At 42.3% G+C, this 26,692-nt stretch overlaps 1 protein-coding gene across 1 annotated transcript; it reads left to right on the top strand.

Moving 5' to 3' along the window:
* The first annotated feature begins 6,629 nt into the window (after window positions 1-6,629).
* On the top strand, window positions 6,630-11,356 carry LOC147632076 (pentatricopeptide repeat-containing protein At2g33680-like). Its single transcript, XM_086808648.1, has 2 exons — window positions 6,630-7,222; window positions 7,317-11,356. Exon 2 carries the CDS (start codon window positions 7,508-7,510, stop codon window positions 10,847-10,849), a length of 3,342 nt encoding a protein of 1,113 aa, XP_086664774.1. The 5' UTR covers window positions 6,630-7,222; window positions 7,317-7,507; the 3' UTR covers window positions 10,850-11,356.
* The last annotated feature ends 15,336 nt before the right edge of the window (window positions 11,357-26,692 follow it).

The raw sequence follows: 26,692 nt of genomic DNA, 5'->3' as shown, positions 1-26,692 counted from the left end.
GAGTCTGCTCCCACAGGGAATACTGTCACTTGTGCCAATAACTCCTCTTATCCCGTTAAAGGAGTTGGACAGATTGTGCTGAATGTTGCAAATTGCAACACCTTTACACTTTTTGATGCATTGTATGTGCCAGGGATCAAAAAGAATCTGCTGTCAGTCTCCGCATTTGCCAAAACAGGTTTGGTTGTAAAATTTGTGGATGACAGATGTACTGTTCATGATCTCTCTTGTGGTGACATCATTGTAGCATCTGGTTCACTATGTCGAGGGCTGTATAAGCTCAATATGGATGGCAAATGTGTAGAGGATTCAGCATGTGCTATTATGGATACGCAGGCTATTTCAAATGCAAAACTGTGGCATGCACGTTTTGGTCATCTGAATTTTGCAAGTTTGCTGCGCCTGCAGAAATCTGAAATGGTGTCTTCTTTGCCTAAGCTTGAGGCACCTGTCAAGCATGTTTGTGAGGGCTGCATATTGGGTAAAATGCAGCGTGCTTCCTTTCCCAAAGATGGATCAGTGAGAGCTGAACGCAGATTGCAGCTTGTTCACAGTGATGTTTGTGGTCCCATGCAAACTCCATCATTTGGAAACTACCTTTACTTCGTGACTTTCATTGATGATTTTACCAGGCATGCATGGGTATATCCTTTGAAGGCAAAGTCCGAAGTGTTTTTGTGCTTCAAACAGTTTTTGGTTATGGCTGAAAATGTGTCAGAAAGTAAGATGGGCACCCTCCGTTCAGATCGAGGGGGGGAGTATATGTCTTCAGAATTTAATGCATTTCTGGCTGAGCGTGGGATAAAACACCAATGTACAGTGCCGTATACACCACAGCAAAATGGTGTGGCTGAGAGAAAAAACAGGTCTCTCATGGAAATGGCAAGATGTATGGTTAAGAGTCAAAGTCTACCACATGGTTTTTGGCTTGAGGCTGTCATGTGTGCCACTTATGTACTAAACAGGTGTCCCACCAAAGCATTACAGGTTGTCACTCCATATGAGGCTTGGCATAGCCGCAAGCCATCTGTTGGCCATTTACGTGTTTTTGGTTGCCTGGCATATGCATTAGTGCCTGTGCAACATCGCAGAAAATTGGATGACAAAGCTGTCAAATGTATTTTTGTTGGATATAGTGCTGAGAGCAAAGGCTATCGTTTGTATCATCCACAGACAAAGCGCATTTTGGTTAGCCGTGATGTTGTATTTGTGGAAGATGCAGTTCAGCCCTTGGTTTCATGTACTAAGGAGACAGATATCAGCTCACGTGATGTCTATGATACATTGTTGCCTCTTTTCAGTGGTGCACAGTCAAGTGCAATACCTCATGAGGCAGTTTTTCAGCCTATGCAGGTTTTAAATGATGGCACAGATCAGCCTATATCTGATGCAGATGTGCATGATGCACTTGAGGATGAGAGACAAGAGATTGAGGGCTCTAGGAACATGCCCAGATGGCTGGTGGTGCAGACTTTGCGTGACAGCAAGTTGGATGCCCCTTTGTCTAGTCGCACTCGTTCTGGCTCTCATGGTGCCTCTTATGCGTCAGATTGTTATGCATTGGCTGTTTCTAGTATGTGCGATGAAAGTGAGCCTGTTTCATTTGATGAGGCACAAAGTTCAGAAAATTGGATGGCTGCTATGCAAGCAGAATACGATGCTATTATGAAGAATAGTACATGGTCTTTATGTGACTTGCCCCCTGGCAAGAAGGCCATTGGCACTAAGTGGGTATACAAATTGAAGCGTAAGCCTGATGGCACAGTGGATCGCCATAAGGCTAGGCTTGTTGCAAAAGGTTATGCTCAAGAGAAGGGCATTGATTTTGATGAGACTTTTGCTCCCACATGTCGTATGACCACTGTTCGTAGCATCTGTGCATTAGCAGCTCATAATGGTTGGAATGTACATCAGCTGGACATAAAGACTGCGTTCTTAAATGGAGATTTGCATGAGGAGGTGTATGTATCGCAGCCTCGTGGTTTTGTTCAAAGAGGGCAAGAAAACAAAGTGTGCAGGTTAAAAAAGGCTTTATATGGTTTAAAGCAAGCTCCACGAGCTTGGTATGAAAAAATACATGCATATTTGACTGCACATGGGTTTCAGAATAGTCCAACAGAAAGCACTTTGTATGTTAAACGTGTGGATGGTGTACATCTAATCATTGCTCTCTATGTCGATGACATGCTGCTCACAGGACCAAATGAGAGTCATATTGCTGATTTTAAGGCTGATTTGAATGCCTCTTTTGAGATGTCAGATTTGGGGCATTTGCATCATTATTTGGGGATACAATTTAAGCAGTGTGATGGAGGTATTGCTTTGTGTCAGACAAAGTATATTGAAACATTGTTGCGGAGATTTGGCCTTGAAGACTGCAAGTCTATTGCTACTCCAATGGAGACAGGTTTGAAGTTGAGTCTTCATGATGCTGGAGATCACTTTGATGTCACACTCTATCAGACAGCTGTTGATTGTCTCATTTATGTATGCATTACGAGGCCAGACATTCAGTTTGCAGTCTCACAGGTGAGCAGATTTATGCATAGCCCAGGCATTAAGCATTGGCAGGCAGTGAAGCGTATCTTTCGCTATTTGAGTGGTACTCGGCATCTTGGGTTGTTTTATCCCAAGGGGGGATCATTGCCGCCAGATTTACATGTTTTTTCAGATTCTGACTGGGCTGGTTGTTATGACACACGCGTGTCCACGAGTGGTTTTTGCTTCATGCTTGGAAGCTCATGCATATCATGGTTGAGCAAGAAGCAGCCTACTGTGGCCACTTCTAGTTGTGAAGCTGAGTACAGGGCAGCTTTCACAGCTACGGTTGAGTGTGTGTGGCTCAGACGCCTTATGGCTGATTTGGGTGTTGGGCAGCCATCTGCCACCACCATCTTCACTGACAGTCAGAGCGCATTGGCAGTTGCGCGGAACCTAGTGTTCCATGCTCGTACGAAGCACATTGAGGTGCACTACCATTATGTTAGGGAGAGACTCTCTGCAGGAGAGATCAGTTTGGCTTATGTGCCAACACAGGATAACCTTGCAGACCTTTTCACAAAGGCTCTGCCTCGTGAGAAGTTCGAAGCTTTTCGCAAAGCTTTGGGCTTACTCCCTTTTGTGGATTCGTCCACATAGCTAGACACTTCCCTATACATGAGTGCTAGCTCTTGTTCACCGCATCACTCCAGGGGGGATTTGTTACCATATTATAGTAGTGATGTGTGTGAACACACTTAGGACCGCCGGGGCACTTTTTCCCTCACTAGGAGGTTTTTTCCCCCGTGCATTGTATATACGCCCATTATCTTCTAGGGCTTGTTATCTTTCATTTTTGGCACTCATAATACACTACTGTGTTGTGCTCAAGCTTCCTCATCTTCTTGAAGTTGTGTGTGCATTCCTGCAACCCTAATTCCAACAAAAATGTGTACGATTAGAATAGACCAGATCCAGCATTTTGTAGGTGGAAAAAGGGACTTGACTATTAAAATACATCCTTGGCAAAGTCTTGAGCAAAATGGAATGTTGCAAGCTCAAGGATCATCATAGCCTCTTTTCTTTTTTTTAAACCTTAGATTCAACACCACACTAAACTTATGGTCAAGCCTTTGGCTATAGAATAATACACTTGCACTCTCATCAATAGTAGGTGACAATGATTCTAATACAATTTATAACTTGAAGAGAAGTCCTCTTATCCTTCCACACTAAACTTATGGTCAAGCCTTTGGCTATAGAATAATACACTTGCACTCTCATCAATAGTAGGTGACAATGATTCTAATACAATTTAAAACTTGAAGAGAAGTCCTCTTATCCTTCCACACTAAACTTATGGTCAAGCCTTTGGCTACACTTGCACTCTCATCAATAGTAGGTGACAATGATTCTAATACAACTTATAACTTGAAACTACATTCTTCACAACTTATTGAAAGTTAAGTGTGCTTGATCATTTATCACGAATATGATTCTTGTCTTTGATCCTCCATAAATGTTTTCATGGTATTAAAGCCTACATAGGGTTGGAGAGAGTGTTATTAGGTAACTCTATCACATATTCCTTTCCTACTTCTTAGCAAATTAATAGTAGTCATGCTTTGTCGAGTTATACTTTGAAAAAACATCAATGAGGAGACTAAATACTCAAGAGACTAAATAGATCACAAAACGAGGGGTGACTCAAGAGACTAAATCGATTAAACTACTCAAGAGACTAAATAGACCAACGAGGGATAACTCAAGAGACTAAATAGATCAAACTACTGAAGGCCCAGCCTTTGGATCTCTCTCTCTCTCTCTCTCTCTCTCTCTCTCTCCAACATACACCTCTTTCTCTCTAGCATCCAAGCACGTATCACTCTTTCTATAACATGCATCTTTCTCCCTCTCTAATTATGCCAATACCATTAATAATGACAAAGATAGTGATATCTCTCTCTAAAAATTATGCCAAGACCATTAACAATGACAACGATAGTGACAAAAAAGTGTTAAGTTGCTCTTGAATACATGGAAGTTTTTCCCCATGATAGAAAAAATTTAAGGAAACATAGAAGATAAATGTTAAAATTTTTAGGAAAGAGAAATAAAGAAAATAAGTGGCTTATCTTTCATTCGAATGATGGAAGAAAGAGTTGTCGCCCCACCTTGAGTTGATTTGCCCACCAAAAGTTAAGTTTCACTCTTCGCTCTTAAGGTAGGACGGGTGTCAATAACTCTAAGTAATATGATTCGAGTGGTAGAAAAGATGAAAATTTTTAAGGCACTTGAAAACAATGTAAGAAGCCAGCCTTCAACTTGTCGTAGGAAGCCAGCCTTCAACTTGTCGTAGGAAGCTGAGATGATTTAGTAGATATTTTTCGTTATTTGTAGGCACTGAGACTATGTAGAAATTGTGTGCAGGAACAACCTTTTGTAGTTGAACCCCGATTGTGAAAAGGGCACAAGCGTTGGGACCCAAAAATGTAAAATGCTATTTTTAAAAACCTTACAAGTACAAGGGCTAATGAACAAGCTTAATCTTGTGTTTGGGTTTAAGAAAAACGTAATCTGCAGTGGAAAATCTCACAAGAATAGCGCTTTTTGGCTAGGGGTTTGATGCTTGATCTTTGCACATAAGATGGTCATGTTTTTGCATATATGGGACCTCCAAGACATTGCTAAACACCCTCTGTAAATAAGATCTTGAAGGTAGCAAATCCCGATATGTAGAATTATGGGTATCATTTTTAGAGACGGTTTCTTGTTTTCTTGAAGCCCTTCAACTACATAGCCTTTGTATTTATGTTCGAAGCACCTAATTTGTCCAAAGGTCCTTGCTTTTACTTCCTTCAAGGGTTATCCGTAAGCCTTCCTTTGAACTTTAGATTCCTATTTGCAAGCTTTTGAATTTTCTCCTTAATTAATACCTTGACTTTGATACCACTGATAGGATTTTGGTACAAGGAGAATTCTCTCACTAGTCACTTACCTTTCAAATTAGAATTGAACGGCCATGTGGAAATAAATCAACCATGGTAAAAGCATATGGAAGCACATAAAATCACGAAGAAAAATAACACAAGATAAGCATTGGGTGCAATCCCCCCCCCCACCCGGTGACATGAGTGGCCTCACTACCCACATGTGGGTATTTTTGACCAAAATAAGGAGCCATAATGAGCTTTCCTTACAAAATTGGGCTTGTCTTTTACAAGAATAAATATAAGACTTGCAACCATAAATAATTACACTCACATGTGCACAAAATATAACACACCCCAACTATACAAAATGGGCAACATGCATAAGAATAAAATGTCAGCAAAATTGGGCTTGTCTTTTACAAAAATAAATATAAGACTTGCAACCATAAATAATTACACTCACATGTGCACAAAATATAACACACCCGAACTATACAAAATGGGCAACATGCATAAGAATAAAATGTCAGCATGTGGCCAAATAAATGTAGTAACTCTGCATACCGCAAACGATAAATATGCACTATGCATAATCCTACACCCATATGAAAAAAAATGTAGGCATGTGGTCAAATAAATGAAGTAACTCCATGTGATACCACAAATGATAAATATGCACTATGCACAACCCTGCACCCATACGGCATCCTAGTCGGCTCCATCGTAGTGCTCATCACGTATTACTCAATAATGCCAACCACGTTAGTTACATACAATCAATTGGACTCCTCACAACTAATCCCAACATGCACGTTGGTATTTAATACGAAATCGTCCATGATACCAACTACCAGCATGGTGTAATGGTATTTTAGGCATCCCCAATCTACCATAGAAGGATCTAGTTAACATAAGCTATCTCAAACTTTGTAATTTTATGATCATATAATTAGTTTGCTTTGGTAAAAGAGCCAGTAGTTAGGAAAATCAATGCAAGTGATGCAAAGTATGTGGTCTAAAGTACAATGAGAGGGTATGAATATGGTTTTGGTCATGGTGATTATTGTTTATTTGTTTGGTCAAGTGTATTTTTAGATTATTGTTCATTTGTTTTGGTCATGGTTTGGATATATTTATACTATTGCTTTAGATGCATGTGGCTAGTGATGGCTCTCACATTGGCGTTGGAGTGTGATTGAAGGGATTGGATTTCCAGACAGAGGATGGACTTCTAGAAGGGATGGCATGTAATGCCAACAATGAGGCTTGTAGTGACTAGAGAGAGAGGATGGAGAGAAGGGATGGCATGTAATGCCAATGAGGCTTGTAGTGACTAGAGAGAGGATGGAGAGAAGGGATGGCATGTGTGTAGGGACTGCATGGAAAATGTGTGTGTAGGGAGTGCAAGTGCTGAGGCCCAAAGTTACGAAACGTTGCATGCACAAGGACAACATGGTGCTATGGCTGTTGGGAGACATAGCTTGCACATGATGGCCATGGCATGGGACCATGCTTACATGTGTGTAGGGCACCGAAGCTTGGTAGTTGTGGGGGGTGATCTGGCCATAGCCTAGGTTGTGGAGACGCGCTCATGGCGATAGCCATGCCAAATGTGTCGTGACCATGTGGAACAATCAATCCATATTGATCTTAGTGCTCTTCTGGAGCACGATCACCCAAACATAATGGAGCGAGATCCAACTGGAGCGCGCTTTAGCGGGTGAACACTCTAACAGCAGGGAGACCGAAGCGTCGCAGTCGTCTGCAATTCAAGCGGTGTTTTCAGAGGCAGTGTCGTGATTGTTTTCAAGGTCAGTTTCTGGGTTTTTGCCGGCATTTTTGCAGTTTGGATTCAACAATCATTGTATCTCGTTCTAAAGCGTTCTGCAGCCCCCTCTTCCTCAGAACGAGATACAATGATTGTAGTTTGGATTCAACAATCATTGTGGCGGAGATGCAGACATCACGAGCATGGATGGAGTGCTTGTGGAAGGAATACTCGAGGGATGCTTCCCAAATTGGTTGGAGGATGCTCAGCTTAGAGGAGGCACTGCCTGCCTTGTGATGCTTGAACATGCCCCCGTAGTGTGGTGGAGATGCAGACATCACGAGCACGGATGGAGCGCTTGTGGAAGGACTACTCGAGGGATCCCTCCCAATTTGGTTGGAGGATGCTTAGCTTAGAGGAGGCACTGCCTGCCTTGGAAGAAGGGGTGCTGCCCCAGCCTTCCCTTGAGGACTTTGCACACATCTTGCACAATTGCAGGAAGGAGAGAGACCGACCGCATGTGCTGCGCTTGCACACCTACATGCTTAAAAATGGGCTGGAAGTTCATGCATCACTGGGGAACTACCTCGTCTCGATGTTGGTGGAAGTTGGAAGCATGTTTGATGCCCAGCAGGTTTTTGACAGGTTGGTGCATCGGAATGAGTGGTCGTGGAATTCCCTTATCACAGGTTACGTTAAATGTGGGAAGCCACAGCATGCTCTCACCCTGTACGAGAAAATGTTAAAGGATGATTCTTTACATCCAAGTGCACACACTTTTGTGGCCTTACTGAAGGCTTGTGCAAAGCTGAAAGATTTGGAAAGAGGCCTTGAAATACATGCCAAGGTTGCCAGAACATTATTCTTGGAAAGAGACCCTTTTGTTGGCAATGCCTTGCTCTGTATGTATGCCAAATGTGGCTTACTTCCCAAAGCACTGCAAGTATTCAACAAACTTCCAGTTCGAGATGTAGTCTCGTGGACTGCACTAATAGCTGGATATGCTGAACATGGTCATGGTGAGGAAGCACTCAAGTATTTTGAACAGATGCAACTTGAGGGTGTCTCCCCGAATGCTGTCACTTTTGTTTGCAGCTTGAAAGCTTGTAGCAGCACAGGAGCCACAGACAAGGGCCGAGAAATACATGCTGAGATTGAAAGAAATGGGCTACTGGGAAGAAACCATTTCGTTGGCAGCACCTTGGTCAATATGTATGCTAAATGGGGCTTACTTGCCAAAGCGCAGGAAGTGTTTGACAAGCTTCCAGTTCGAGATGTCGTTTCATGGAATGCATTAATTGCAGGATATGCAGAACATGGGCATAATGAGGAAGCACTCAAGTGTTACGAGCAGATGCAACTTGAGGGTGTCTCCCCAAATGCTGTCACGTTTGTTAGCAGCTTGAAAGCTTGTGGCATCTTAAGAGCCACAGACAAGGGTCAGGAGATACATGCTGAGATTGAACGAAAGAGATTGTTTGAAAGAGACCATGTTGTTGGCAGCACCTTGGTAGATATGTATGCCAAATGTGGCTTACTTGCTAAAGCACAACATGTGTTCGACAAGCTTCTAGTTCGAGACGTAATCTCATGGACCACACTAATCTCAGGATATGTTGAACATGGGCACGGTGAGGAAGCTCTTAAGTGTTTTGAACAGATGCAACTCGAGGGTGTCTCTCCAGATGCTGTCATGTACGTTTGCAGCTTGAAAGCTTGTGGCAGCATAGGAGCCATAGACAAGGGCCGAGAAATACATGCTGAGATTGAAAGAAAGGGGTTACTGGAAAGAAATGTTTTTGTTGGCAGCACCTTAGTTGATATGTATGCCAAATGTGGCTCACTTGCTAAAGCACAAGAAGTATTTGACAAGCTTCCAGTTCGAGATGTTGTCTCTTGGAATGCACTAATCGCAGGATACGCTGAACACGGGCATGGCGAGGAAGCACTCAAGTGTTTTGATCAAATGCAATTCGAGGGTGTCCACCCGAATGCTGTCACATTTGTGAGCAGCTTGAAAGCTTGTGGCAGCATAGGAGCCACAGACAAGGGCAGAGAAATACAGGCTGAGATTGAAAGAATGGGGTTGTTGGAAAGAGATATTACTGTTGCCAGCACCTTGGTCAATATGTATGCCAAATGTGGCTTTCTTGCTAAAGCACAAGAGGTGTTTGACAAGCTTCCAGTTAGAGATGTGATCTCATGGAATGCATTAATTGCAGGATATGCTGAACATGGGCATGGTGAGGAGTCACTGAAGTGTTTTGAGCAGATGCAACTTGAGGGTGTCTCTCCAGATGCTGTCACATATATTTGCAGCTTGAAAGCTTGTGGTGGCATAGGAGCCATTGGCAAGGGACAAGAAATACACGCTGAGATTGAAAGAAAGGGGTTATTGGAGAAAGACCTTGTTGTTGGCAACACCTTGGTGGATATGTATGTGGAATGTGGATTACTTGCCAAAGCACGGCAAGTGTTTGACAAGCTACCAGTTCAAGATGTTATCTCGTGGAATGCACTAATCACAGGATATGCTGCACATGGTTATGGTGAGGAAGCACTCAAGTGTCTTGAACAGATGCAACTCAAGGGTGTCTCTCCAAATGCTGTCACGTTTGCTAGCAGCTTGAAAGCTTGTGGCAGTGCAGTAGCCACAGACAAGGGCCGAGAAATACATGCTGAAATTGAAAGAGAGGGGTTACTGGAAAGAAACCCATTTGTTGCCAGCACCTTGGTCAATATGTATGCTAAATGTGGCTTGCTTGCCAAAGCACAGAAAGTGTTTGATGCGCTTTCAATCCGAGATGTAGTCTCTTGGAATGCATTAATCGCAGGATATGCTGAACATGGACATGGCGAGGAAGCACTCAAGTCTTTTGAACAGATGCAGTTCGAGGGCGTCTCTCCAAATGCTGTCACGTTTATTTGCAGCTTGAAAGCTTGTGGCAGCATTGGAGCTACAGACAAAGGTCGACAATTACATGCTGAGATTGCAAGAAAGGGGCTTCTGGAAAAAGACCTGGTTGTTGGCAATACCCTGGTTGATATGTATGCCAGATGTGGCTCGCTTGCTGTAGCACAACAAGTGTTTGACAAGCTTTTAGTTCGAGATGTAGTCTCATGGAGTTCACTAATTTCTGGATATGCCCAGCTTGGAGAAAGTGAAAACGTTTTCTACATCTTTGATAGAATGCTAGGAGAAGGTGTAAAGCCAGATCCGGTTACCTTTGTTATTGTTCTCAATGCATGCAGTCGCAAAGGACTATCTAATAAGAGCCAGATATACTTTGAGGCCATGTGCAAAGAACATGGCATCATTCCGACACTTGAGCACCATAGTTGCATGGTTGATCTCCTTAGCCGTGCAGGCCAACTAGATGAGGCAGTAGCAATAATCAAGAAAATGCGGTTTTGTCCTAATCTTGTGGTGTGGCTTACTGTGCTGGCTGCTTGTAGGAATTGGGGAAATGTGGAGCTTGGAAAACAGGTCTTTGAACATGCAGTGCATTTGGATGAAACGGATGCTGCAGCTTACATCTTAATGTCTCACATCTATGCTGATGCTGATATGCAGGAGGAAGCAAATGCGATTGAGGCCATGAGAGAAGAGAAACAAACATGGAAGAGGCCAGGAGATTTAACAGTGCCAGAATTGTGTATTCATTTTTGATTGGAAATAGTAGTAGACATTTTAAAAGCATTAGTGTTGATGCAAAGCAAGAAGATCTTTAACGTAAAACAAAAGAGGAAGGGTGCATTGGGTGTCACATGACATTTCTGAAAATGCAAATGAAGATGTGTTATGTAGATACAGTCAGATCTTTGGTTTGGCATGTGCCCTAACTAACACACCCAAAAGGACACCTATAGATGATGTCCAAAATCTGCATGTTTGTAATTACTGCCATTTGGGTAGGGCAATTGTATTTAAGATAGCGCAGCGAAGTCAACGATGCAAAATACATTCATGTTTTTGAAGAAGGAAGATGACTAATGATGACAGTAGTGCAACTGCAGTAGCCATTACTTGTAACCCCAAGACTAAAGGATCAAGGAGTCGTGCGCCATAGATAAGGGCGTACACATCAAAGGAAGAAATGTTGATACCAGTTTCCGTGCCTCATCTGGTGGTTTAAATAGCTTTAATCTTGAGAGCTCTATTCCTGGTTGGGTATTAGTGGAGTCTCATGTGTCACAGTTCGGAAGAACGCATAAACTCAAAATACAGTAGATTCAAGCACAATCACAATTGCATACATCATGGCATAATATCGTCAGCATTGTTATACTGCATAGAAGTTAACATAACAAAGATTCTGCATAATACACAGCACGAGGGGTCGAAGATGGGGCGACCCTCCCCTTAGGTAAACTGTAATTACCAAAAGAGTGTACAAGATTATGCGATGGCCGAGAACCCAATCGGATGCTTTGAGTAAACATGAGAAAACAATTCATATAAAATATTCCTGAGAGCACCACACTCAAAATCAGGAGCACCACTCCAATCTATAGCATACAGCTAGGCTAGAAGAACACCCCCACAATTAGGCCAATCGGAGCCCAACCAGGCACTCAATGTAGACCCACGCACGAGGGTACTGTTCACACTGGTTTTCAGCTTGACCAGCCATGCCTTTTGCTCCAAACCAGTCTTGTACCCCGCTCATGGTTCACCGGTACACCTGTCCCATAGAAGATTTGTTTCTGACGAACCCGGGCTCTCAAATCTGTCCAAAACATCTGTTTACAGCCTTGGGACTGTGTGACCAGCAAAGAGATGAGAGAAAGAGTGTCCTGTAGCTCTCCAATTAGTCCCAGAACTGCCAGCAGGTCATCGTTTCTCACAAAAGCAGCCCTGTGTGCAGCTTCTCTAGCCTGTAGAGCCTACAAAAGCAGTCGATCAGCTCTCATATGTGTTGGTATCCCTGAGTATACACAAAATTAGCCAAGAAATCGATTGTTGTCTTGATGAAACTGCTCCAAAATCAGAAATCGCCTGAGAGGCTGACACTTCTCGCGACAAAAGTGCCCCAAATTCTCCAGAGAGTAACCTCCCAGCTTCAAAGCACAGCTAAAGGCAATAAGTAGGCTCTAGAATCAGTAGAGAAGAAGTTGACCAGCTCTGTAGCTTCAAATCCACCAAGAACCACCATGTACAACACTTGTGTATGTCTTGGAGTGGCCAGCACACCTACATGCGAGGGTTTGTGCTAAAACAAGAGCCTCCAGCCTTGAATAGCTCCACGAGATGCTAAAGTGAGTCTCCTGGCTGATTAGGTCACCTGATGCAGAATTAGTTCATGAGAGCCCGTAATTCATTCACTAACTATTTACCAACTACGCCGCGAAATTCCAAGGTTTTGCAAACCTTTGACGATGTACATCTTGAATTTTCTAACAATGCATACACCAATAAGAGAGAGAAAAGATGGCAGTGGAAGCTCCTACATAATAATAGTGCATGAGAGAATCTCATAACAAAAAAAGTACAAGGTGTCCCTACATCTAAGGACCAAGGGTCCAACTAAAAAGTGCCATGTGTCACCAAAAAAAAAAGTATACATGAGACACTAAGGTATAAAAAACCCCAAATAACCAAGTGCATGTCTAGCACTAATAAACTCCTAAATCCTACATACCTGTCACATGTTCACTACAAAATGTGTGTATCTCCTGCAAATCCCCCCTACAGTGGAAATGCACATGTAAATAGTAGATTAATCCCCAAATAGAATCGAGACAAAGATTTTTGAAAAGCTTCAAACTTCTCTCAAGGAAAAACCTTGGTGAAGAGATCTACCGCATTATCCTATGATGGACAATAGATGAGGCTAATGTCACCTACATGAAGCCTCTCCTGCACATAGTGATAATGCACCTCTATGTGCTTGGTCCGTGTGTGAAAAACTAGATTTCTCGTGCAACAGCCATAGCACTCTGACTATCTATAAGAAGGGGAGTAGCACCCTAATGATGGCATGCATACAAGTCTTATCAAGTAACCGCCTTATCCATATGCTGTCAACCATGGCTGTGAAGACTGTTGATTATTAGTAGCATTATAGCATGGCACATTTGGCATGCTTGCTATATATAGAGCAAGGCCATAGAGGGCACTTCCATGCTACCCACTAAGTCCATCTAGAGCATATGGACATACACCATTCACATCTTTCATTGGCTAGTGGGAGAAGTTTGTGAGGTGGCTCCGAGCAACTGCTATTGTGCGAAAATGCCTTGAGGCTTTTCCTATGGATCTGAAGTAGTGGTTCTTTGGGCCTTGGGCCTTAGGTTTAGAGATAATGCTGTTTTGGTTGTCCCCCACCCCCCTTCCCTATATTGTATGAGATAGCCTTCCTCCAAGCGCAGCCAAATCAATGAGGAAGAACCTCTATGTCCCTATCTATTTTTCTTGTCTCCTATGATTGAGAATGGGTCATGTACTTAGCCATTTGGGCTACGTTTTGGTAACTAATGGAAGAATCTATTTTCTTTTTTGGGGGGGCACGAGGGGCGGGGGGAGGGAGGGAGGGGGGAGCATACAACCATAACAAAAGATATTGCTCATTGATTTATCCGAGTTTGGTATCTTGTTTGTGGTTTACCATGGAAAATCACATGAGATAGAGATCCCAAGTTTAGTTCACATTTTTGGAGAACATTATTTGATAACTTTCAAACTAAGTTACAGTTATCTAGTGCATTCATCCATAGACAGATGGTCATATATAAATTTATAACTAGCCGACCCTTTAGACATAAATTTATAATTAGCTGCCCCTTGATGTTCTCAAATCATACTGCCACATGAGGTTACATAACCGTTGTCAGCTCGTGCAAAAGGGAGGGGGAGGGGAGAAGGTACGTGTGGAGGGGAGAAGGTACGTGTGGAGGGGGAGCTGGAGATGACAAGTAGGAGGTTCTTGTGAAGGAGAGGGAGGGGAGTGAGAGAAAATACCACTAGCCTATGGAATGGGTGTTGGATGTGCCATAACAGCCTGCTCCAAGGATGATCCATTTCTAAATCTTGGGATGGGGGAGTGATTGAGATGAGGGATCACGACCTAGTGACAAGGAATGTTCTTCGGGGGCGAGACGGCTACTTGGATGGATTGGGAAGATACAAGAACATCACCTTCCTTGTTGGAAGGTGACGGTGCTACGCTGGGTTACAAACCCAGAGGCTGCTCGTGATTTTTTTGCAAGAGTAGATGCCACTATGGGGGTGGGTAGATTCAACCTTGGTGGACATGCATATCAAATGAATGATGCTTGCAATAGCAACACAAGTGCTCGATGGATTGGGAGCTCAACTAGCTGGTGGTGGTCATGGGGCATGGAGAGACTTGAATCTTTCTTAAGGAATTGTAAGAAATGGATTAAGAAAGTTATTAGAGGATAATGTTTTTGGGGACTAGGTAGATGACCCAAATGAGTGAGGATAATTATAGCACCTAAAAATACCCCCTTTTTTTTAAAAGACCCTAGAGTAGTCTACTACCCTCACTTTTAAGACTCTAGACTAGCCACTACCTCCATTTTTAAGCCCCAAGATTACCCTCCTATGCCCCCTCCCTCCCCCCCTTCCCCACCTTTTGCCATATTTTGTACCCTTGTGGCCATTCTTTTTAAAATGTTTTTTTGACCCCTTTGAGATGCTAGGGCTTGTAATAGGAAAATAAAGGGTGTGTGAATAAGTTCTTTAAATAAAAAGGACCATTTTTAAACTTTGGCACTCTCTCTTACCTGTCTCCAACATAGGTGTGTGTGGGTGTATTTGTGTACTTCTATGATTTACTTTGGCACTCTCTCCCAATCTTCAACATACATGTGTATTTTTGTTTACGTGTGTGTGTACTCATGTGTGGATGTGTGTGTTTTTTTAAAAGAGAGGATGAGAGAATGTGTGTGTGTGTGTAGTTGTGTGGATGTGTGTGTGTGTGTGTAGTTGTGTGGATGAATGTGTGTGTGTAGTTGTGTGGATGAATGTGTGTATATACTTGTGTGGATGTTTGTTTGTTGAGTGTAGTTCTATGAATATGTGTGAGTAAACTTATGTGAGGAAGAGAGCTTGTGGCTCTCTCTCTCTCTCTCTCTCTCTCTCTCTCACACACACACACACACACACACACACACACACACACACACACACACACACACACACACACACACACACACACACACACATTAACAGTACTCAAAACACACATATGTCTATGTTAAAGACATGTGAGATGGAGTTGGTATCAAAGCAAAAAAAAAGTAAAAAATAAAAAATTTTAATTTAATATTTTTTTGTTTATTATTTTTTTTTGTATTATATTAAGATAACCATTGAGCCTTTAGGTCACACACACACACACACACACACACACACACACACACACACACACACACACACACACACACACACACACATGCTTATACAAACTAGATATCTAAGCAAAATACTACACCATACACACTTAGTCTAAGCTAAATTAGAAGTATGAACATTTTCTTGATCCATGTGCATGTTGCTATAATGATTATAAGAAGGTGTCTACATCATGTATAGCTTGGAAGCGGAAAGTCGAGGTTGGCGATATATTTATATACATATATGAATAAATACTTGAAAAATAGACATGTATATATATACATACATACACATACACATACACATACACATACATATACACATACACATACATATACATACATGTATATATACACACAATCATACATGCATACATACACACACACACATACATACATACACACACACACATACATATATACTACATACATGTATACACACACACATACATACATACATACATACATGGCTATTATATATATATATATATATATATATATATATAATAGCCACATTCGAGAGGACGTATATTCTAAACTCGAGGTGTCTGATTTGTGCATTCTGTAGCTTGACTTGAAGCTCTGATTTGTGCATTCTGTAGCTTGACTTGAAGCTCTTAGAAATGAACATTTTCTTGATCTTTAAGTGTGCTGCTAATTAAAAGAAAAGTACCCACATCATGTATAGCTCAGAATTCTACTTTTGCAAAGGGAAATTCAAGGTTGGCAAACTTTATAACGATATATATATATATATATATATATATATATATATATATATATAAAAGCACAAACAATAGCATATTGCCTAAGTTTAGCAATGGGGCCACTCAAGCCCCAGAAACCCACTTGCATGAGTACTCTTATACATATACATTGTAGGGCTTCGGAGACCCTAATGTGAACCTGCCACTTTTTTCAAAATCTCTCTATAGGGAAATAAAGATGATGTTGCTAAGGTAATCATGAGACTCCATTAGGATATGAGATATCATGGTAGGGGTGTTCCTAGAGGAATTTAAGCCTACACATGGCGTGGGAGAATTTGGTTGCATAAGTCAAATATTTGAAGTAACTATTGAATGAAGCACTAAAAGATTTTATCTACAAACTCCAACACACACCATGTAGAGAAGCTCCACAGCTTTCCTTCATTGCACTCCACAAAACATAGCACATTTTCTAATGATAAGTTCACATTGAAATAAACCTAAGGCTAATGTCCACACACTTGGCCAGTTGGGCATGACCATTATTATCCACACACACACACACACACACACACACACACACACACACACACACACACACACACACACACACACACACACTACTAGACTGGTGTTCACATGCTATTACTATCCACCAGTTCTTGATGAGTTTGCATTCTCAACACTCCCCCTCAAGGTCACCATATCCATCTCATGTACACTAAGCTTGTCTATGAAGTACTCAAAATTTTCTTTACCAAGCGGTTTGGTAAAGATACCTGCAACCAACTTGCTCTTCAATCTTCACATATGTCAACTCTATCTGTCCATCCAACACTTTCTCCCTGTTGATGAAATGATAGTGGTCCTCGCATGATAAATCGGATTGCTTGCCAATTGTATACTACTCATGTTGTCACAATGTATGATAACTTTCCCATCACATTGTTGTCCCAAATCTTGGAGTAGCTTTTTCAGCCATACCACCTCACATGCAACCATAGCTGCTCCTTTGCCTCTATGCTAGATAAAGTAATTGTGGGTTGCTTTTTGCTACTCCAACTTACCACTGCACTTCCCAATGTGAAAGCATATCCATTAGTAGATCTTCTATCATAATAAGAACTACTTGCTCAATCCGTGTCTGTATATTCATGAACATCCATAGCTTTGCCATACTCATAAAAAGAGTCCATAATGTGATGTCGCTTTCACATATCTCAAGATTCTTCTCATTGCATTCAAATGTGGTTTCCTTGGGCTTTGCATAAACTGACTCACAAGCCCAATTGCATAGCATAGATCCAATCTAGTGATAGTCATGTATATCAGACTTCTAACCATCTTTCTATACATTATCACATCCTCAATCTCTTCACCACAATCAGCCCTTAGCTTCACATTTGGCTCCAATGGTATGATCATTGGCGTACAACCTGGTATGCCATATTTTGCTAGCAAATTCAATACATATTGCCTTTGAACCAACAAATGCCTTTCTTTGTTTTCACCACTTCAATGCCAAGAAACTCCCAAGTCTTTCATGTTAAATTCACCACACAATGAAGCTTTCACACATCAATATCCTTGCTTGAATCACCTATCACAATTAATCACCTATCACAATTAAGTCATCACAATTAAGTCATCTACATACATGATAATCACCACGACAACATTTGCTATCTTCTTTGGATATAGTGATGAATCTGATGTTCCCACATAAAAACCAATGCTTAAAAGACACCTTCTTGTCTTGTCTGTTCAAGCATGGGGTGCTTGGTTTAGCCCATACAAAGACTTCTTCAACTTACATACATGTGTGGGATAATAAGGATGCACATGACCTTCCGACTGCTCCCCACCATAAACACCTCTTCTTGCAATTCACCATTTAGAAATGCATTCTTTACATCCATTTGATGTATTTCCTAGCCTTTTGATGTAGCCAATACAATCACAGATCTCACTATTCCCATCTTTGCAACAAGGCTAAATGTTTTATCATAATCCAAAACATATGATTGTGCATATCCCTTTGTGACCAGCCTTGCTTTATGCCTTTCTATTGATTCATCCAACTTACATTTCACTTTATACACCCATTTGCAACCAATGACATTCTTTCCACTCGGTAATGCAACCAAATCCCATGTATTGTTATGTACCAAGGCATCCATTTCTTCATCCACCATTACTTTCTCCCACACATGCCTTCCAATAGACTAGATACCTTATCCTTTGTGACCTTCTTAAAACCCGTGGATCACTTTGTACACCCTGCACTCTATCATCTGGAGAAACATATCTCTCTTGCCTTACACCGAGGAAAATATCTCTCTTGCCTTACACCTGGAGTACATAAGGTTGGGATGACAAGTTCTTCATCTAGACTTTCCGAGCTAGATGACTCATAACCTATTATGCCAATTCCTTCAACCTTATTTTTTCCTCTATTGACTACACTTCCACTTGTGCTTACACTACCATGTCTCAACCTTCCTGATCATGGACTTACATTATCACTTCCACCAGATGTTTCACTTGGCCCAAACAATGAAGTAGAACTCTCTTTTGGTGGCAAGTTCACATCCACATATGAAATTAACCATAACATCCTCTTTGTATTTGTGCTAACTTCTCAACTCTTTAAACACCACTTCTCTAGAAATGAGCACCTATTTAGTTTCTAGATTATAACATTTTTAAGCCTTTTTGTATTGTACATAACCAATGAATATGCACTTCTCAGCCTTTGGATCCAACTTCCTTATCTTCTCATTTGGCACATGTACATAAGAAATACATCTAAAAACCTTGAGATGCCCAATGTCCGGACTAAAACCTATCATCCTCATCTCAGGAGTACTCTCATGTATGGCAGTTGTAGGTGTCTTATTCAAGATGTACAATGCTATTGCACATACTTCTTCCCAATAATACAAAGGCATACTCTTCTCATTCATCAATGCTATTGCCACTTCACCTATCACTCGATTCTTTCTCTCAGCAGCCCCATTTTGTTGAGAGTATACTTGCTTGTAAGTTGTCGTCGTCTAATACCATGGTCTCTTCAAGAATGCAACAATGCATGTGAGATGTACTCACCACCACCATCTATTCTCAAAAATTTAATCCAATGACCATATTGCTTTTATATAAGTGCTTTGAATTATTTGAAGTGGCCTAATGCTTCACTCTTCTCTTTCAAAAAATAAATATGTCATCCTTTTGAAATCATCAATAAATGTGACGTAATACCTGCTCCCATTTATTGATTTGGTTTCCCAAATTGACATGCATCACAAACATGCGTATTCCCATCATATTTGAATCTTGGTAGACTGCTGACAATTCCCTTTATTTGCATAGATTTCAGCTTTTGTATGTGGCCAATTCTTTTGTGCCAAATATCAATTTTTGGCGCACTATCCCATGACTATGAGAAAACATGGCTAACTTTAATTCTAGTATGCTTGCATCTAGCTTGAACATTATCCCTTTCTTTTGACCTTTGGCAATCATTTTATAGACATGCTTAAAGTCCTCAACAAAACATACATGGTCATTAAATGTCACCTATAATCCTTGTTCTACAATTTTTCCAACAGATGCTAAAATCTTTATAATAGATGGCACATACAACACCTTAGACATAGTTTTCACTCTGCCATCATGCATCGTCAATGGTACACTACCAACGTGTGTAATAGGATGTTGAGTATCATCACCTGTAGCAACATAACCTTGAGTTTGTGTAGGCATCATGTTATCAAACCACTCTCCATGGCATACCATGTGGTTTGAAGCACTTGAATCCATATACCATGTTTCATCACTCTCTTTGCACGCGACATCATAGTACCCATCACATGCTGCATAGCAAACAAATGATCTGTATGTCCTTCATTGCTAGATGATGCATAATTACCACGTTTCACTCTACCACTACGAACATCATTTTTCTTTTCGTAGCAATTTGTAGCCATATGTCCAAGTTTACCACAATAATAACACTCAATGCCATGCATATTCAGTTGTTGTGGTTGAAAATGACCTCTACCATGAGATCCAAACCTCCCTCTAGCATGAGAGTAAAAACCTCGAACACCACATGCACCAAGTGGCTATGAATCTTGTTGTTATTATGGTGGCCTATCATGCACTAACCACATCCACATGTACGTCCTCTCAAACTAGATCTCCCCCTATCTCCTAGCAGCTCATGAGTGTAGAATGCCTGGTTCCTTGCATGCCCACTGGTACTAGATGAAGTACCTAAACCAAGTTTCATCTCCTCCACAATAAGAAAGAGACCAACTCAATAAAATCTGGGGTAACTAAAGCATCATCTTCCATAGGGGCACCAATAGATGTAAGTGCATCTGCACATCCTTTAATCTCTTGTACATAGTGATTGAAGCTCCTATTGTTTCAAGTTACACTATGTATCTTTTTCTTTAACTGAATCTTCTTTGGTTGAGTATTTGTATCATACAGGAAGTTAGGTAGGTGAGCTTAGGTAGGCGAGTGTTGGCGAGCTTCTTGGCTATGTCAACAAGCCTATTTTAGTGAGCTTGATGGCTATTCCACATTTGTTTTTTCAAGTACATAGCAACATTAAATGTATTTTAGTGAGCTTGATGGCTATTCCACATAGCAACATTAAATGTATTTTAGTGAGCTTGATGGCTATTCCACATTTGTTTTTTCAAGTACATAGCAACATTAAATGTATTTTAGTGAGCTTCCTACTCAAATGTAAAACACCAATATTAAAAGTTATAGATTATAGAAGAATTACAAAAAAAAAAAACAAACTCATGAAGTCTGAATTTGTGGCTAGTTTCTCAATAGTCACAAAACAAAAATTGCAATACTAATAAGGGTGTGCAAAAGGAAGCACTAAAATCAAGTCCATTACAAAATGTCTTACAGGATGGCATAAATGTAGGAGAGGTGTAGAAAAATTGCAATACTACTAAGGGTGTGCAAAAGAATGGCAAAAATGCAGGAGAGGTGCGGTATTAAATATATGATCTTTCCTTTGTTAATGCCATTCTGACCTCATGTTCCTTCAAAACTAGTTGATGCATAAACATATGAGAGTCAACATCAAACCCAAATACCGTAATAAATATATAGTAAATATATTTACATGCCAAGTATGATTGGAATTTGTTCACTCGATGTTGGAAGTCCTTGCATATGTGCATGTAGGTGTTTCTTTTATTTGCAACTTCATAGCGGTTTGCCTCCATGGAGCTTCCCATTTTGCAACACCTCATGCTCACACTCCTTGATAATCCTTTCCTCAAGAACATGTGCATCCAATACTATAGCTCTCTGAATTCTTTATTCAACACCCTTGGATATTCTAGACCTATAGTAAGAATGATGTGCAAGCAATGAGTCTCTCTGAATAGGTAAATCATTTTTACCTTGTGGTTGGCTGCTACCACCACCCCCAAGGGGAGAGAATTGTCCATTTGTATCTATTTTGAATCTTGTTAGCCTATCAACCTCGATATGTGTGAGTGAAGTGCCTTCACCCACTAGCCAGATGCTTGGGATCTTGCTGGAATAGGAGTGATGCTTTCATCCACGTTTGTTAACCCATGACGGACACATACTATGTTTTACATCATTAATTTAAATATTCTGAGTCATGGGCCGGGCTTGGCGGTACCATATGTTAAGGATGAAGGGATTGGGTGATCGCGCCGATGACGCACCTTGGATATCAGTAGGATAAGGGTTAGGGTCGGCCGGCCATGTATGGGCGCCCAAGTGTGAACGGCCAAGTCACCTATATGAGTCAAATGTAACCCTAAAATCCTCATTCTCATGTGTTGTGAATAGAAGAGTGCTCTTGCCTTATCTCCTTGTTTTCCTTCTCCTGCGTGTGTGTGAGAGAGAGAGAGAGAGAGAGTGAGAGAGCGATCGAGCGCACTGTGTAGCGGCACGGCGAGGCGGCGGAGAGGCGGTAGAGTGGCGACGGCGGCTCCTCCTTCACGGCTGCGACGCGAGAATCCTTCAAGGCGGCAGTTAAGCGGTGAGTGACACACCTTTTGCATTCTGTTTTGAGCTTGCCTTCCTGGTTGTATGCTTGCAGCCATTCGTGGCTCGCATACGGTGTTCGGCAAGTCCCCAGCTACGACCTGTGCGGCAAAAGCGCACATTTTTGGCGCCGCTGCCGAGTTGCCCTCCACCAAGCTCCAGTTTGCAGCTCGGCTGCGTGAAGTTTAATCTACACTGCAGGAAAGCGACTGTGTGTTTGTTGTTAAGGTGTTTTTGTGATTTGCAATCTGTTTCTGTAATTTGTCTTCTGCATTTCTGCTATTTTTTCCGCTCCGCGTGTGGGCGTGCATTCTGTTATCTGGTTTCTGCGTGCGAGAGGGATTTTTGAATCCCCAGATCTGTGCTGTGTGTGCGAACTGCGCCGTGGCTAAGGCTGAACCCTAAGGAAACCCTGGAAAACTTATCCCACCAAAAAAAAAACAGAAAATAAAAAATTTAAAAAAAATTAAAAAACAAAAATTAAATTTTATTTCTAAAGAAGAAACCAAACATGTGAAGAGGAAAGATTTTTCAATTGGAAAAAAAATTTGAAAAGAAAAAACCCCCAATTGACCCACGACCCCGGCCTCGGTCTCGGTCTCGGTCTCGGTCTTTTGATATATATATATAGGAGAGTGAGCCTCCATAGCTTTCTCTCAAGTGAGAGCTTATGGGAAGTTGTGCCCTATATGTAGCCCACTCCCCAAGGAGTAAAGTGAGTATGTGGGATAAAGCCCTCACCCTTTCCTCCACAAGCAAATAGGCTTTTGCCCCTTCCCCCCAAGGGAAACGGACTGTTTTGAGGACTACAGGAGCTCTAGATAGGCGAACACGGTGCTGTAAAGCACACTAGGATCCTTTGAACGATACGCTCGTTTCGAGCTATCATACGCCCTAGTCCAAGTTCGTAAGGGGGTCAAAAACGGGTTAAAAACAACACAAAAACAAGTAAAAACGGGGTGCGAAACACCTAAGAAACCACTTGTGTGAGTTTCAAGGGTAGTTACCAACGCACGTAGGGTACCCACGTCACATGCATCTACGTTCTGGTCGGGTACTAGAGCCGGAACCACTAGAAAGCGTTTCAGTCTACGCAGGCTCACACCATCCCTCCACGTTGGCATCTTGGCCTTCGGCTGGAACCCAAGGGAGTGCAACCCAAGATCCACGAATAGTGGATAGTGACTCATCCTCTGACTCAGAAGCCATGGAAGGGCACCCTACCAAGAACCCTGAGGAGACAAGCCAAAACATGCCAGTGTGGGCCCCACAACCTGGATCTAGCATGTTTAGTCGTCTAATAGAGACCTTTAGTAGAGCTACACGCTCTGAACATGCGACAAGCGAAGTAAATGAGGAAGGAGGGGTAGTAGATTCGCCATTCACATCTTATGTGGACCCTACCCTCCCAAAGAGTGTCCATGTGGATATTCTACCTACTTCGTTTAATGAGGGCCCTACTGAGCTACCAACTTCCGATGCTCTTCCTAAAGTAGAGGTCCCTAGAAGCCAACCCATAAGAAGTGACATTGCGTCCACTTCAAGAGAGCCGTTTGGCACACCAAGTCTAGATGGGATATTTCTCAATGAAAATTGGGAATATGATCTACACACAGAGACTCTAACTGACCTATACACAGGTTACACATACCATGTAGGTTGGTTAGAAGTCCTACGATCTACATCTAGCGCCACTAATCTAGAGGAGCAACAACACATGATATGTGAGGTGATTCATAGAATTATCCAAATTGAGAGGCAAAATAGGGGAGTGAACTTAGTTTCCACTGGCCCTATGAGGTTTTTGGATACGGGCAAGGCCAAACAACCAACCCTATCACAATTGGAGACTCCCTCGGTGAGTCCCATAGACCCTTCATATGTTGTTTCGCCTGGAGTCTCAATGTAGGTTGAGCCCACGAGTAGTAACTTTAGCTTTCCAACCTTGGCTCAACTTTCCATTAGGGAATCCGCAATGCCTACCCCAATGATGAGCATAGCTGAAAGTGCACCTGTTACCGCTGTAGTTAGTACGACACCGCTACCTAGTGGAACAGTACCTACAACAGTGCGTGCCAGTGCCTATCGACCCTATGTACCTATCGCTACTCATGCTCAGGTAGATCCTACGCCTCTTAGTATGCCAATGGCGTATGCTCCACGACCGCCTTATCATCACCACCCTTATCCAAGAGGAGCTAGGCCTAGCCACATATCATATCCTACGTCATTTGCCAACCTACTCAGACCAATGCCAACTCCTATCAGCCAGGCTATCCCAGAAGTGCCTCCACCAACTATGCCTGCTCACCTAGGTGATCTCGCAGCGTTTGCTCAGACGATCGGACGATCTATTGCGGAAAACATGCGGGGTATGCCTGAGAGAGAACCTAGAAGCAAGGCAGTACAAGTGGCTAAGCTCACTCAAAACTTCAGTGGTAACGAGGATGTTAGGAAGCACATTGAAGTCTTTGAGCACGTGTGTGATTCCTTGGAAGAACACAATGAGCTGCATAAGTGTAAAGCCTTAGGCTTAACCTTGAGTGGGAAGGCCGGAGATTGGTATCGAACCTTAAGGGTTGAAGAGCGCACTCACTACCCCACTCTCAAGAGATTGTTCTTGAAAGAATACATACGCGAGGGTGTGCTTTGGGGGGTAGCATCTCAACTTCAAAAAGCCGAACGCGAGGAAGGGGAGTCAGTGAGAGACTTTATAAGTCGATTGAAGCATCTAAATTCACGCTGCACTCCCGATGAACGCTTCAATAATAACCAACTCCTCGATAGATTCATCCGAGGATTGCGCCACGAGGACATTTACAATGGCCTAGTCATTAGAGGTCTTACAACGTGGGAAGCAGTCACTGCCAATGCAATCCAGTTAGAAGACAACTTGATGATTGCAGGTAAAAAGGTGTCTTCGGAGACAAAATCCGTTAGTTCGCAAGTATCTGGGCACGAGCCAATGACGGTAAAACCTATTGCAAAGGAGCCCAAGATATCTGAAATGTCTGTGACGACCGACCTTACTAAGGCTCTCCAAGAATACTTTAGGGGTAATCGAGCTCCTCAGAATAGCCATATGTACCCAAGGAGAGAGCAACAATGGTGTTCGGTGTGCTTAGGACCACATAGCACGAGTGAATGTCCCACATTCAGAGTCAAATTCAATGGGAATTGCAATGCATGTGGTAAGTACGGCCATCAATCTAAGGATTGCCTACTACTTAAGCGAATGTTGGCAAATCAAGCACCACTGGCCTGGTCAAACGCACCTCAAGTACCCGCGCTAATGCCTGCACAACCTGTCGAGCAACCGTCACAGCACATAGTTCCAAGGAATCCGAATGTAGTCCAGTCTGTGCCGTTACCACCGCCAGTTTGCTAGGACCACAACCTCCACATCCAAGGATTACTCCTATAAACCAAATGGGTTGTGAGTCACATAGTGCGTGTGGGGATTATGAAGAGGAGATAGACCCCACTGCTCCATACGGGATTGATACATTTGAAATGATTCCCCAGTACTACATGGAGGATCATCTCGGGCAAGTCAAACCTGTATATCAAGCGGCTGCTCTCGCCACAAGAGGGCAAAACCTTAACACCTTGGCAAGGAGACCATCTCTTCAATGCTATGAGTGTGGTGGACCACATCGTGTAGCAGAGTGCCCTAATAGGCTACAGAAGATCTCTACTCAGATGCAACCAAATCAAGCGAGCACATCGGGAATGCCGGTACTTACATGTAATCGTTGTGGCATAGATCATTTGATCGCTCTCAATGTCCACATAATCCTAATGCACCCAAGATTACGCCATTGAATTTGGTTGAGGTCACCAACCAAGCACGAAGAACCACACTCGTTGTACCCGCGAATGTAGTTACACGATCAATGCTTCAAAATCAAAACTACATTCTTGAAGAGAGGGATACTGCATCAATCGCTCAGGCAAAGAAAAAGAAAACACGACGAAAGAGATCGCTTAATGCCACGAGCTCCAAGCCTAGTTCAAAGACCAACATAGGGACAGGAGACGACCCCGTGTATATGAATGATCCTGAAGATGATTCCGATTCAATAGAAACCATGGGGACCAAGGCCACTACCCTAAGGGAGGAACCCACTCGGGAGCTCAATGAAGGAGAATCAAACGAGTACATAAATAAGGAAAAACCGAAGGAAACTTCCTCAGCCCCACAACCAAGTCAGTCAATGCCGTCTCGACCACCCAAACTGACTGAGACTCCCCAAGACAAGCCACATGGGCCAAAAACCCTCAAGAAAAAGATTGGAACTTACCCGAACCCAGTTGAGGAGATTGAACAAGTGCAACACTTAAGGGGTTTGGTGGAAGAAACACAACGAGAACTGGAGCCA

The sequence above is a fragment of the Cibotium barometz genome, chromosome 14, assembly GCF_041138505.1.
Source record: "Cibotium barometz isolate CiBa-2024 chromosome 14, ASM4113850v1, whole genome shotgun sequence".
NCBI lineage: Eukaryota > Viridiplantae > Streptophyta > Polypodiopsida > Cyatheales > Cibotiaceae > Cibotium > Cibotium barometz.
Note: the sequence above shows the minus strand (reverse complement) of the source record. Positions and strands in the feature narration are given on the sequence as shown.

What these genes read in the sequence shown, in the direction of transcription:
- LOC147632076 (XM_086808648.1), top strand. Translation starts at nt 7,508, where the DNA reads ATGCAGACATCACGAGCACGGATGGAGCGCTTGTGGAAGGACTACTCG.